The 13,866-nt window shown below is 34.4% G+C and overlaps 3 protein-coding genes across 3 annotated transcripts; all 3 read right to left on the bottom strand.

The window, feature by feature from the left end:
- Positions 1-27: 27 nt before the first annotated feature.
- On the bottom strand, positions 28-1,843 carry LOC100181869 (methionine synthase-like). The gene is made up of 6 exons (XM_002128847.5): positions 1,750-1,843; positions 1,268-1,473; positions 905-1,064; positions 652-744; positions 321-427; positions 28-63 (listed from the first exon to the last, which is right to left on the bottom strand). The coding sequence occupies exons 1-6, from the start codon at positions 1,754-1,756 to the stop codon at positions 28-30; spliced, it is 609 nt and encodes a 202-aa protein (XP_002128883.1). The 5' UTR covers positions 1,757-1,843.
- A 907-nt stretch (positions 1,844-2,750) lies between these two features.
- On the bottom strand, positions 2,751-4,390 carry LOC100177171. The gene is made up of 3 exons (XM_002124453.4): positions 3,778-4,390; positions 3,285-3,517; positions 2,751-3,073 (listed from the first exon to the last, which is right to left on the bottom strand). The coding sequence occupies exons 1-3, from the start codon at positions 3,872-3,874 to the stop codon at positions 2,885-2,887; spliced, it is 519 nt and encodes a 172-aa protein (XP_002124489.1). The 5' UTR covers positions 3,875-4,390; the 3' UTR covers positions 2,751-2,884.
- A 258-nt stretch (positions 4,391-4,648) lies between these two features.
- On the bottom strand, positions 4,649-11,292 carry LOC100187400 (zinc finger protein 79-like). The gene is made up of 12 exons (XM_002124527.4): positions 11,018-11,292; positions 10,768-10,855; positions 10,115-10,236; positions 8,975-9,095; positions 8,729-8,772; positions 8,431-8,674; positions 7,932-8,022; positions 7,218-7,440; positions 6,737-6,830; positions 5,798-5,901; positions 5,262-5,429; positions 4,649-5,062 (listed from the first exon to the last, which is right to left on the bottom strand). Exons 1-12 carry the CDS (start codon positions 11,162-11,164, stop codon positions 4,949-4,951), a joined length of 1,560 nt encoding a protein of 519 aa, XP_002124563.1. The 5' UTR covers positions 11,165-11,292; the 3' UTR covers positions 4,649-4,948.
- Between the last annotated feature and the right edge of the window lie 2,574 nt (positions 11,293-13,866).

Genomic DNA, 13,866 nt, shown 5'->3' with positions numbered 1-13,866 from the left:
ATTCCCCTTAATGGAGCATACTTTTCGTCATCCAAAACCACTTTGAATGGCGAACAAACCGGCCTGAAAATTTAGTAAAATTTAAATAAAGATTATTTTTTAAAACAACTCTTTTACTCTTTATTTGTGTAAAAGTTAAAAAGCAGCTTTTTAAAAAACAAGTGTAAATATATGTAAATAAATGTTACTGCATTATCAGTTATCAATAACTTTTATGGTTTATCTTCCTCCAATGCATTGTTCTAGAATAGATGCTATATAAATATATTCTCACCTTGTTATCTAGAGTTTATACTATCTTATCATGTTCTGGTTCTCACCTTTGCATTAGCTGTATCGAATATAGTTTCCACCAACAAAACATCTGCACCTCCATCCAATAAACCCCTCACTTGTTCAGAGTATGAAGTCACCAGTTCATCAAAGGCTTGGGACAAATAATATTTAAGTTTTTTTCACTGGGAATAAAAAGTTGGTAAATTGTCAAAATCCAAAAAAAAAAAATAATAATGATCCACCCAAAAAGTTACAAATGTGTTAACTATACAGTTTAATCAGAAATTTGGAATATAAGTGGGCACGAGGTGTATGAACAGAACATCTGTGTTATTTGTGACACTCAATACATTAAGCTTGAAGTTAGCATCTTACTTATGTTTCTATATTCAGGTTTCTCCACAGATGGTGAAACAGACAAAGTTTTATTGGTTGGTCCAACACTGCCAGCAACATACCGCTTCACCCCTGGGAGGACAATACAAATAAAAATGAATTTAGTTAATAACAAAACCTAATTTGCATTAGTCTGGTGTTTTCAATATTAGGATACTAGCATTAATATGATTATGTATTTATATATATATATATATACATATTGATGCTACATATTATTTCTAAAGCTCACCAGTAGCATTGGAGACATCTCTCGCAGCTCGTTTGGCAATTTTAGCCGACTCATAGTTAAGTTCGTACACCACATGTTCAAGTGCATAGTCAGCTTGAGCAATACTTGTTCCACTGAATGTGTTCGTTTCAATGAAATCAGCACCAGCTTCTAAATATGCCTGTGACATCATAATGATCATGTTAAAAGAGATTTATTTAAAAAAGCCAAAACTGTTAGGAAAAAAACAATCAAACATTTACACTTAAGTAAAAAAAACGGGCAATATTACCACACTTAGAATAAAGGTGTGTGCAGGTTTTATTAAATAACAAGTGCTAGAACCCTTGTGTTAAAGTTTAATTTATATTTTAAATACATTACCTTGTGTATTTCATAAATACTTTCGGGTTTGGTCAATGATAAAAGATCATTATTCCCTTTCAGTGGTTTGGAATGATCTTTAAACCTGTCCCCACAAAAGTCCTCCTCTTCCAAACGGAGGTTCTGGATCATTGTCCCCATCCCTCCATCAAAGATCATGATCCTCTTCTGGAGGGTGGACTCAATTTCAGAATATGTTGCAAGACCTGCTCCAAAATGTAAACAAAAAGTTACCTCTGTGCTATTTTTATATGCCCTAAATACCTATACCATGTCAACAACTATGAGTGTAACTCGCTTTATCCTAACAAGGTGGGAAAACAACAGTTGTTATAACATAACATTGCTTTGTTTCACACATCTGGTGTACCTTATCAGTTATCATGTATCGATGAGACGATGTATGTATCTTAGTGATTTTATGTATTATATTCTTTATTTCTCGTTTTTTTTATACAACCACTATTGAAGTATTTTCTTACCGGCCATTTTGTATTGTATATTGAACAGCTTCAACTAAAAAACTATGCGGTTGCTTGACTATGCATCTGCAATTAATATTAAATTCAAATTTTAAATCTAAAATAGCATCATTTCTCGGTGCTAGTAAAGAATCTCTCCCCCCACCACTAACCCCTAGATTAGGGGGTTAGTGGTTATAGGGGTTAGTAGTTAGCAAATAAGGTGGGAGAAATTCTTCACTAGCACCCATTTTTCTTAAAACTACATTCTAAAAGCTGTTGCAACTTTAGTTTTCCTATTTTTTTATGTCCGGGAGTTCATATTCTGCATATACTAAACATTAATTCAAATCTGGCGCGTTTGCCATTGTGTACATAACATGTGCAATAACGAACAACTCGACCTCCTTTCCTGAACAGAGTGGGATTTAAATTTGGAGAGCGTCTGTTTATATATGGCTAGGAAAGCGCTCATGCGAAACTAAAACATAGAGATTTTAAAACTAAAACCACAAGGAATTGGCGGTGTTTGCTTAAAAAAAAACTGTGCAAACGTAGAAATTGGTAGCCTTTCTTTGGCTAAATAACAATTTAACCTTAATGCATCATTGTATGATAAGTGACTACAAGTCAACCAATCCATTTTTTCTTTGATTAAATGAAAATTGCATCACTTCCCGTTTTCTTACACTTAACTGAAAGACCAAATCGTTAATTGACTCCTGGCAACAATAACAACAACACACGCAGACACGCTTTGTTTGCATATACAGCTCATGGAGTACATCTGAGGTGGATAACTGTTTGGAGATATTTCTATTCAAATGATATTACTTGTTCAAACCACAAAGTTGGGGTGGCCTTTACAACAACTGTTCTTTAAATAAAAATGAGACAAATACATTTTATTTGCACTCATCAACTTTTAGAATTAAGGTATGGACTTGTGAGGTGCCATATGGTAACCTTACAATAATTTTTACTAGCTGAAAACTCGATCAGTTCACAAAATGAATAAATTCTTTAGGCTTAATGTTGACTTTATTCTTAAAACTTTTTACATAAATTTCCATGTAATGAAAAAGGTTATTTAGGTTTATAACACAATTTATGAATGATAACTAAGTATGAATACAAGCAGTAAAATGATGTTACATTATCCCATATATTTTGTACACAATGGAAATCCCATGTCATAGTCTCCATCATTTGTCCAATACCCAGTGTATTCAACATTTGGATGGTTGTGATCTGCAACAGTCCATATGATGCTTTCCTCTCCACTACGTAAGTGCCATCTTACATATGACACGGGCCCTCCATTGCTTTGCCGAACCAACTGATCCTAAAGTTAATTAATTATATTTAAATTTTTTAGTAGAACTGTGTGTTTAATACAAAGTTGTTGCATTTACACATTATTAATCCCATAGCAACTTGTTTATTTTCATGGGGGCATATTCGTAGTTGCAACAGTATGCATGATCCATGTCTATATTATACATTTATGTGTATCAATAAAACGATGTGCTGTTATCAATGAATATATTTTTTACCTCTGATGTATATAGCATAGCAAGCCAAACATAAAAAGTTCCATATGGTGAGGATGTTGTTATTGAAACGGATGCGTAATGGTACACAAGATCATACATTTCTTTGTTTACAATATCAACCAAACCCCCTCCTTGACTATAGCAATAATCGGCAGCTTCCCTTTTTTTCGACATACCAAATGGCGTAATGTAAGGCAACCAAATGCAGTTATGCCTGTAAACCACTCCACTGCCTGTAAATAAACATTTGTTTACTGATTTTTTTTTATACTAAGGTGAGGTCTTACTGAAGGCACAATATAAGACCTGGCATTTAGACCAGCGTTGGCAAATCATCCCATTTACTGACTTATAAACCGTAAGAAAATACCAATGGTGAAACAAAACATGCTAGAAAATAAAAATGAAATGGCACACATGTAGTGTATAATAAAATTGTAATTTATATCAACAAATGTATTACTCTAATAAAAATAAGAACTGGTATACTTACAAGTACTACTATTAGATGCAGGTTGTACTCTCAAAATGGAACACTCAGCCAATCGAACAAAACAACCAACAAAAGCGATAAACAGAATAATCTTCATGATTCTCTGTTGCCTTTTGCAAAGTCAATATGCATCTGCCTGATAACCACAGCTTATATAACATTCAACCGCTGTGAACTTTAACGAACGCTGGAAATAACGAGAGGAATTTCCTTCATTGCTTAAAAAATCATGTTCCAAACATTGTCCTCACCGCCAGTAATCAACCACGTTTTCTGCAGTTGCATCATGACTGATAGTCATTAATTAAGTTTAAACGTTAACTTGGTTTGAATGTTGCCAATTTCATTATACAACTATTAAGTAATTACACTTTATATTTCATTATATAGTCTCACCTTAATGGTGCAAATTAAACATAGAATACCACTGATTTAGTTGACTGATAAACCAATATATTATTTCCAGTAGAAATACAACAACAAAAAATTACAACTGCCTGTACTACCATGCAATGCAGCATTAGTCCGCAAACCAGCTTTGACTGACAGTTATAATTAAAATTCCATTTTTGTCATGACTTTGATTAATACCAATAGCGTGACTATGAACATTAATTTAAACTGGCCAGACAGAAGGCAGGCTGTTAACACTGTCATGACACATGAGTCTAACTAATGTAGACATTCATATTCCGTGCACATTAAAGTTATAAATCAAGTACTTTTATTGTGCATGAGTCTACTGTTGACAGTACACAAGCTTATTTAAATAAAGACATTGCAACTTTGTGCATATTGTAATAAGAAAAATAAACTTAAAACGTTTTCACTGTCAACTTGAACCAGCTGTCTATAAAAATGTTTTCAAAAATTTTAAACCAAAACAACTGCTTTATTTGCAAGATTTGTGCTTAATAGTACAAATAGAGCATAGGAACTTTATTCTCTTTCATTTTTGTTGCAAACTTTTCTTCAATAATAGATACAAAGAAAATAGAAAATATTGATATTATAAGAGAAGCTTTTTCATGAGCATGATGGGCTTTGACTTAAGTTCAAGCATTTTTATAGCGTGTTATACTGTAGGATCTCAACCATACAGAATACATTAAATTCTTTTAAATGCTATTATTTCATAACAGTTTGCATGGTAACCTTAACAGCATGTTGATTATTCATCAGTATGTTGACTATGTTGGCATCGTTTATGGCGACTTAGACTTGCTTTTTCTCTGAAGCTTGCCTTACACTGTTGACATTGGTGCATGTATTCACCAGTATGGACCTGAAAAACAAGGAACAACTATATATATACTATTGCTTATATACACTGCACAGGAACAATTATATTCATTACTGTATAAGTTGCGAACTTTATTTACGGGCAGATCATTTTTGACACAAAATTAAAAAATAGGCGACTTCTTTATGTTACTGTGTTAAACCACACACTGCAATAGGTTCAGTATATTAAACCAACTTACATTTTTATGCTTCACAAGACTTGACCTCTTTGTAAACCTTGCATCACACTGATCACAGTGAAACGGCTTGACACCTTTATGGGCTTGTATGTGATACCTCATAGATGCTTTGTCACGAACTCTAGCATGGCATATACCACACTGGTACGGCTTCTCACCAGTATGAACCTAAAGGAAGTTTCTTAAATTCAAGTTTTCTGTTCAGGTTTGTACTTGTAAGTTAATGACAGTCATTTTAAACCTATAAGACCACAATGTCAATCGCCAAGCTGTATCATTCAAAGCAGGATAATGTTACATAATCATTTAAAGATTTGGGACACTTTAGTTGTAATACCATATATTTTTAAGCACTGTGTATCTAAACCTATAAATTAATGAGGTGGTTATGAAATTGTATAACTAAAACAAAAGGGAGGTATAAATTTGCTTTCCTGTAAGCATCATCAGTGTTCAAATAAAGTATTTAAATTGTCACAAGTGTAATAAAAATGGTTCTTATGCACAAACAGTCACAATATAAAAAAGTCCGTTACTTTTTGATGTCTTTGCACATGACCCAGTTGTGTGAATGACTTATGGCATATGGTACATTGGTACGGCCGCTCACCAGTGTGGAGCCGAAAGTGAACAGATAAGCCTATAAAAATATATTCAGTTACTGTAAAATTTTCTGATAAATACTTTTAACAAATTTTGCAGGCATCGAAGGGCCTATATTGAAATAACTCTCCTGAAAGATCATCAGTAAATATGCTATAGTAAATATGCAGTTGTCAAGGGCCTACTTTAAAAAAAATCATAAAAGATTGTCAGTGGACATGAAATTAGCAATTACCATACGTGTCTGGTGTATAAGAAAACACCAATATTATAGCTAGACAAAGTTATGAGTACAATGGGCATAAACATACTATGGTAGATGTAACACAAGATGTCAACTTTAAACGTGATATAATTTAAACCAGTTTCAAATAAACAAATGTTACAATACATTCAGTTCATAAGTTCATTTTTTTATCTAAGTTAATTAACAGATCCACACACAATATCCACTTTGATCATTATCTTAATCCTGTGGTTCGCTTGTTTAATATACACAAACTTAGCCGTAAACGTACAAGTGAACCTGGTTATATAAGAGCGGTAAAGCTGTTGTATAATGATCAATAGTCCGATTAATTAAGTTTTTCCGTAAAACGAAAAAGAAAGTTAGACAAGATAAAATCATATTCTTTAATTATGAAATAAAAATTTTATCGACGAAAAACAAAATAAAATTACTTACGTAACTGAGGGGTGAAATGAGTACGTACAGAAAAGATAAAATCATACTTTAATTAATTATGTATGACATTTACAATGCAGATTATTAATTTTATGTTACATTCTGGACTAATTCAAATGTATTTCAGCCATACAAATATTATCTAAAAAGATCAAGTAATACATAAATATATTTTTATTATAATTACCTGCTTTGCTTGGGAAACTAGCGTTACATAAATCGCATTGGTATGCGCGTTTATGTCGCGCATCTGTGGCAACTGCTTCATTTCTGTTTGGAACCTGGAAACAGAAAGTTAATGATATACACTGATTGATTTTTAATACAGCCATTATACATTTATACTTTCTGTTTATATGACTCTTATTTGTCACTAAGATTTAAAATAGCATATTTACATTTAAACAATAGCATAATAAGCTTTTTAATTGGCTTTGTGTGATCTATGGTAACTTTTGTCTTTTCGGTTACAGAAACAAAGATTAGAAAAAAGAAATGCTAAAAAGGTGGGGTGGGGTGGGGTTTATGCAACAAAACCACAGTCATTAAAATACGCTTACAGTAAAATCTTATTTACATTTTATTGGTTGAAAGCATGGTCACCTTATGTAATGTATACCAATACCATTATTTAATTTTTACACCTTTTGAGTATTTATTCTTCTTACCTCATCTACGATTTCTATGTCGCTAGATTGTTGGGGGGAAGTCCCTCGAACTGATGATGTAATATTCGAATCATCTGACGAAGAAGATTCAGTGTTGCCAGATGTGGTTGGGTTTGGTGCTGACAAAGTGCGTTGGATAGGAGGTGGAAAGTAGTTGCGCAGCACTGGCCGATGGTAAAGGTTATCATGCAGTTCAAGCATCCATGGGTTCATAAACTCAACTCTGTGAACAATTGAAACTTGTTTATCTTAGTGTGGCAAATAGTGGCGGTCGTTTTAACAAGGGTTATCTGTTTCATACACAACATTTTTTATCTGTTTTTTTTTGTTTTTGAAAATAAATGTAACTTATGTATTTTCATGTGACAGTGCAACGACAGTTGTTTTTACAGTTGTGTTCTGTTTTACAGTTGTGTTCAGCTTTCGAAACATGCAAGTGTTAACCACTTTGTCGGGTGGACAACATTTGAGTTTCATGCGCATGGCGTGTTAAAGCATTACAAAAAAGTATAAAAGACGAAAATATTACACTTGCATTAAAACGTCACATTTGTCAGACCAAATATTCCAACAGCAGTGCATGTTTGATAATGTATAAAGGCAGCTTGCCAATATCTAGATACACCTAGGCTTACATTTGATTCTAGGACTGCAATTATACTTAAAACTCCAAAAATAAGACGTACTACTTTTACTTACTGTATAAACACTTACCTACAGTGAGGGCATACGGCTCTGGGGAATACCCCGTAGGGGGTTGTATGGCTACCATGTGGCTGTTGGGTAGGTGTTTGCTTGTATAAAGCTGTTGAAAAGATTTTGCGGTAAAATTCTAGTTAAATAAAATATATGGATTAAATTACGATTTAACAAGATCATCGTAATCATCCTAAAATGAAGAAACTCGACAGCGCGTGTATAAGGAATAGTAGGGTGGGGCAAGATGGGATACCTTTTCATTTTATATTCTCCCCCATTTGGTAGTAAATAATTAACATTCATTAATTATAAAACCTACTGACATAGACCGTTGGTAATTGTTTAAAACACAATCAGGATACTTGGATATTATGTACTAAAAGTGTCCCATCCCCCAACGTACTATACATGCAGTAAAATAAAAATCGCCGCCGTTAACAACAGGTGATGTGTTTTACTCGGCACGTTGTATTGCTAAAGCAGAGTAGTATATTCGAGTGAAGATAAGAAATACCTGGAACTGTTATAAAAGGTGGAACGGACGGAAGTGGATACGGTTGTACTGCAGTGTGCTGTGTTAAACCTCTTGGTTTAAACGCGCTTGTATGTGGCCGTGGTTCTTCTGGGTGAACTCGAGCTGGAAATGTGACGTTAAACGCAGGTGGTGTTTCCCCACAAGCAACAGCGCTTTTATCTTGAGAAACATCGCCGCTTAAAACCAAGTTTGTGATCGCAGTGGGCGATAAGTCGAGGGAAGACTAAAATAAACAAGCGATTATATCAGGGCGCAGTTGTCTCACTTAACTTGCTACCTTTCGAAGGCTTGGTTCTCGAAATCTTCCGGGAGTTCTTAAAGCTAAAGTTGCAAAACGAGTTTAACAACTAAAAATAAAGTGATTATATAATTAAATTACGAAAGTTCTTATAAGCTTAACTTATTCATAAAATTTCTGTGGCGAGTATAAAAGTGTTGTTCATCTTACATTTACTTTAAATTATGTTTTTAATATAATAGTAAAGGTTATATGCAAACGAGTTGTGGGCAACATCATGTTTACCTTTCTGGGATTGTCCGTGAACTAGCGAACTTTTCGAAGACTCTGGTTTGGTTGGACCAATATGCCGCATACTATGTTGTGTCTTATGTTCAGCCAGATAACGTTTACAAACTTCACTTATCTGTAAAGAAAAGTACGGTAATTTCTGATACCGTAGCGTTTTGGATACCTATGTATAGGGAGATTTAGTAGGATGGGACACCTGTTCATTATATTTTCTCGGCCCATTTGGTAGAAAACAGATTTATGTCTGAACGAAATACGGTGTAAATTTATGTTAATTTTGTGCAGACCTGTTTCTTTTATTAATACATTCATCCTTAAAAATATATGATGACAGGCTCTTCATAGGAAGAATGTCATATGATTGTGATTTATGTATAATACGTCCGACACTGGGTTGTAGCAACCAGGCAAGTGCAATAATCTTTAATGTGTGTTTTATGATGACTGTTAAACTAAGCATTCATTACGCTACTCCAGAGTCGGGAAAGCGTGTGTCGTTTAACAATTCTTAGGAAACGTCATTATGGGTAAAAAAACTCACAGAAAAATACCAGTAAGAATAAAGCGACTGTTGAACCCTTCACCATAAAAACAAACTCAGCAAAACAATATCTCTTGTATATCGAGAGTTAAAATTAATTAATTAATAAAGTTAGCTAATCTCTGATTAAAATATTTTATCTGAACATAAAACAAACAGTGAAACATCGTAGGCTTGCCTTAGGGCAGATTAATAACCGAAATGAAGGTAAAGAGAGGTTAAAATTAAATATAGAAATATCGGTAGCTTTTATGAGACCGCAGTTACACGATTACCATGTTAATCTCGTCATTTCTTGGAGATTTTGTAAAGTTACCGGAATTGTATGTTTGTCACACGTGAGGACGGAACATGATTATTGCAATATTGTCTGTAAATATTGCGGTGGTGTAAGAAGCCAAAGTGCGTCAGTGTGACGGGTCACATAAACCTCATGCGCACAACAGATTTTTTTGCGAGCAAATACATATGGTGCCAGTGAGTTCAATGTCCGACTTAGAAAAATATTTCCATCTTGACTTAAATAAAATTTTCACTTTGACTTACGCCATACTTGCCGTCACACATAACATGTTACGTCATACATTACGTACCCGATAAACTTCCATGACGTCAGCAGCCAACAAAACCTTGTTTACCAACTCTATGTTAAGTACAAGTCGTGACGTATAAAAAGCTTCCAGAATACACCCGATTGTTCTCGAACAAAATCCTCCTGTGACGTCATAAAAAAATCTTAAAATTTCGTAGAATTTTTGGCTGTCGCGTTTAAGCCGCGATTCACGCGACATCGTATCCGAAGGGCATCTTTATTTTGACACGCGTTCGCTGTTATGTAACAGTTCTCGAAACAAAAATTCGACCTTACGTAACACTAGGGGATAAAATATCCTATTAAACTAAGAGCTATTTAACCCGTATATAGTTCGTCTAAAACAAATCGCAAGCAATACACGTTAAACAATTTAAAAAAAAACGCTTACAAAGTTATATATTATATATACATGAGGTGTATATATAATACAGACATGAGGTGTATATATAATACAGAACACGTGTGTTTTATAATGATTGTCGTTGCCCACGCGAGAATATAAGACACATTCATTCATACAGTCCTATATTAATTCCGTTTATAGATTTAAAGTAAAATGTATTTAAAACGTTAGCATTTTTCGTCCTATATTACGTTTGGTCATTATATAATCTTTTGTTGGTCATTTGTATAATCTAATAATATTCTCACCGAGTTCTATTCTATCCTGGACTTGTTTGTTTCGTTGGTTTGTCAGAAAATACATCTTGAAGTATCGACTGTAAGATGATAGCACCGCCTATAATGAAATAACCCTGCATCATTACGTAAAAATCGTTAGCGATAATATTTTAATATAAAAGTGTCCAAACTCGTAATTCGTCATAGAAGTGTACAAACTTGTAATTCGAGATGAAATATGTGTATTTGTATTAAAAATCTATAAAATGACGTGACGTACCTTGTGCGCTTTAAAAGTCACTCCATCATTCGCAATCAATGTGACGTCACAATTATCTCCATCAAGTCGTTGTTCGTTCAACTGTGACATCAGAATCGACGGAAACTCGTAGAAAACATGATCACGATCTTGGTCGCCGATCTCCATGTTTTTAAAATTTGGGGTACACGAGTGCCACACTATGTTCTCAGGTGTCTACTTCCAGGAACTGGCCCGGCTCAGGTTATATACGGCTCCTTACATAACACGAAGAAGACGTACGCACGTGGCGGTTACTTGCACGATTTTCAGACCTTGCCTTATATGAAAACGATGAAGATGCTTATCTCACCTCATTTCTGTATTAATAAACAAAACACATAGGCTCCGACCTGCCCGCTGGCAATCATTACGTAAATCTCCATCATAAAACTTCTTTTACTGAGAAAAAGCGCCGGTATTCGTGGAAGAGGATTGGCGCCGACTTTAAATGTTGCATAACATTCGGAGAGCTATAAGCTCAATTTAAATTGCTTATTACATCATAAACGGTGGTTGTTATACACGTCTATTAAGCCACACAGGAAATGAAAATGTCGGCATGCTGAATTTAATAAATCTGTTCCTTTATCGTAAAAGATCTGCGGTGCCTAATGGGTCGAAAACGACATTTAGTACAGAACTTCGTACTTTTTCAGTTTTGTCGTTGCGTGCAGACTATATGCAACTGTTTTTTGTCTTGTGTCCTTTTTGAAACGTTTTGGTTGATTTAATAAAGAGTATGATCAGCGGTTTAAAAGATTGGAAACCACCCAGCTCTAAACTTGTTATTTTCGTGGCTGGAGATGACATCTTTTTTGCTTCAGGGCAGACGGAATAGTCACCACAATCGGATTCGAACCCAGGACATAGCGGCTCATATAACCATCAAACATCGAAGAATAAACCCACGTTGATCGAGACGAGGTTTACAAAGTATTTAGCACTTGTTTGTTCAGTAAACGGCAAAACCGGTAATTTAAATCTTAATGTTGATCAAATATTGTATAGCAAGTTGGGGTGTGATGGGACATGTTTCATTTTCGTTTATCGTCGTATTTTTTAGTTAACAAAGAATATGTACGAAATTTATAATTGTATCCTTATGACTCTAAAATAGCGTTGTTAATAGTTAAAACTCGATTAGATAACATGGTGTATTATGCGCTAACGGCATTTACCTTATACCCTATAGTACTAAACTGTCACAGTTATTGTGTTTAGATCGACAAAAGTGTTAAAATGGTTTGTTCGCATATTTTAAACCATAATAATAGCTGGTAGGAGTTAAACCGGCAGTGTCTAGTTGCGTATAAAGCTCGTGCACGTTAGTACAAAACTTAATTATAGTTGTACGACCGCAATAATTGGTATAGTGGGGTGGGAATATGGGACACCTTTCCATCTATTTTCAGGTCACATTTGGTATTAACCAAAAAACATTCAAAGAATTATAAAACTGTATCCTCATGACTCCCACAGGCCGTTGTTAATAAAACACGATTAGAATATTTGGTTGTTTTGTGCTAAAGGTGTCTCATCTTCCCCTACCCTACTACATAAAGTTTGTCTCGGTAATTGTATCCACGAAGATTTAGTTTATGGTTAGTTTTTGGTCGCTGTAAAAAGCTGAGACGCAGTGTATTATGGTATGGCATAAAGCAAAAGTATATGTTGGTACATAGCAAACGAAACCATTGCAAAAAATTTTTCCGTATAGTTCAACTTAAACGACCTTCGATTTGCCACAATCTCTGTATATAAAACAAACGGGGAAGTTTTACTGATGTTTTGAACTTTAGCAATTACATAACTTGTTGCCGGCTGCGTGCTGATTATATAACCAATACTGTTATCACATATGCCAATCATATTACCTTCAAGCATTATTCTTCTCAATGGTCACGTTTGAGAGATAACATCGAACATCACAGATATTTGAAAAATATTTTTTACGAAAGATTTTAATCAATCCATTACTTAACGTGTCGTTTACCACAAAGTATATTTGCATTCCTGAAAACTAGGTTTAGATAAAACGAAACGCCCCCATTTGACGTCATATGATAACGCCATGGACCATGGCCTCGTTTTTAAATAGGCATACCAGTGCGAAATTAAAATTTCTTTCGACATAGAAATGCTGAAATGTGAAGGTCTAAAGGTCCAAGCACCATGATCAAAGTACAATGCGTACTGACAGGTATGGTACTGTGGGGGATAATGGGACACCTTTAGCACATAATATCCGAATATCCTGATCGTGTTTTAAACAATTCACAACGTCCTGTGGGTGTTCTGAGGGTACGGTTTTATAATTTTTTGAATGTTTTTTTTTCTAGTACTAAATTGGACGAGAAAATGGAAGGAACAAGTGTCCCATGTTCCCCACCCTACTACATATATGTATGTATTTATATATCGTCGCCGTGAATTACTCGGTGTAGCATATTATAAAAGGTAAACTCATACGAAGTAACAGCCCTACGGTTTAAGAAAAAGAAAACCGAAAAGTTATATTAACAATCTGCATTCTTGCGGATGCAATTATTATTCGACTTCGGGCGCTGCTTAATTTGATTAGAATAAGTTGCTATTGGCATATTTATACAATACACTTGTTCTTGTATATAGTTGTATAATGCGGGCTATACGATACACGGATATTTTTTTGTATTTGATTGACAGCCAAATTAAAGCATTTTACCGGTAATCGAATATATATATTTTTAAACTAATTTAGCTTATCTCTAACGAGCTGTCAAAACTTGCCCACAGATAAAAATCAGACGTGATATTTGCATTTCTAATGCACTTAATACCGCAATAGT

The sequence above is a fragment of the Ciona intestinalis genome, chromosome 4 (genome assembly GCF_000224145.3).
Source record: "Ciona intestinalis chromosome 4, KH, whole genome shotgun sequence".
Lineage (NCBI taxonomy): Eukaryota > Metazoa > Chordata > Ascidiacea > Phlebobranchia > Cionidae > Ciona > Ciona intestinalis.
Note: the sequence above shows the minus strand (reverse complement) of the source record. Positions and strands in the feature narration are given on the sequence as shown.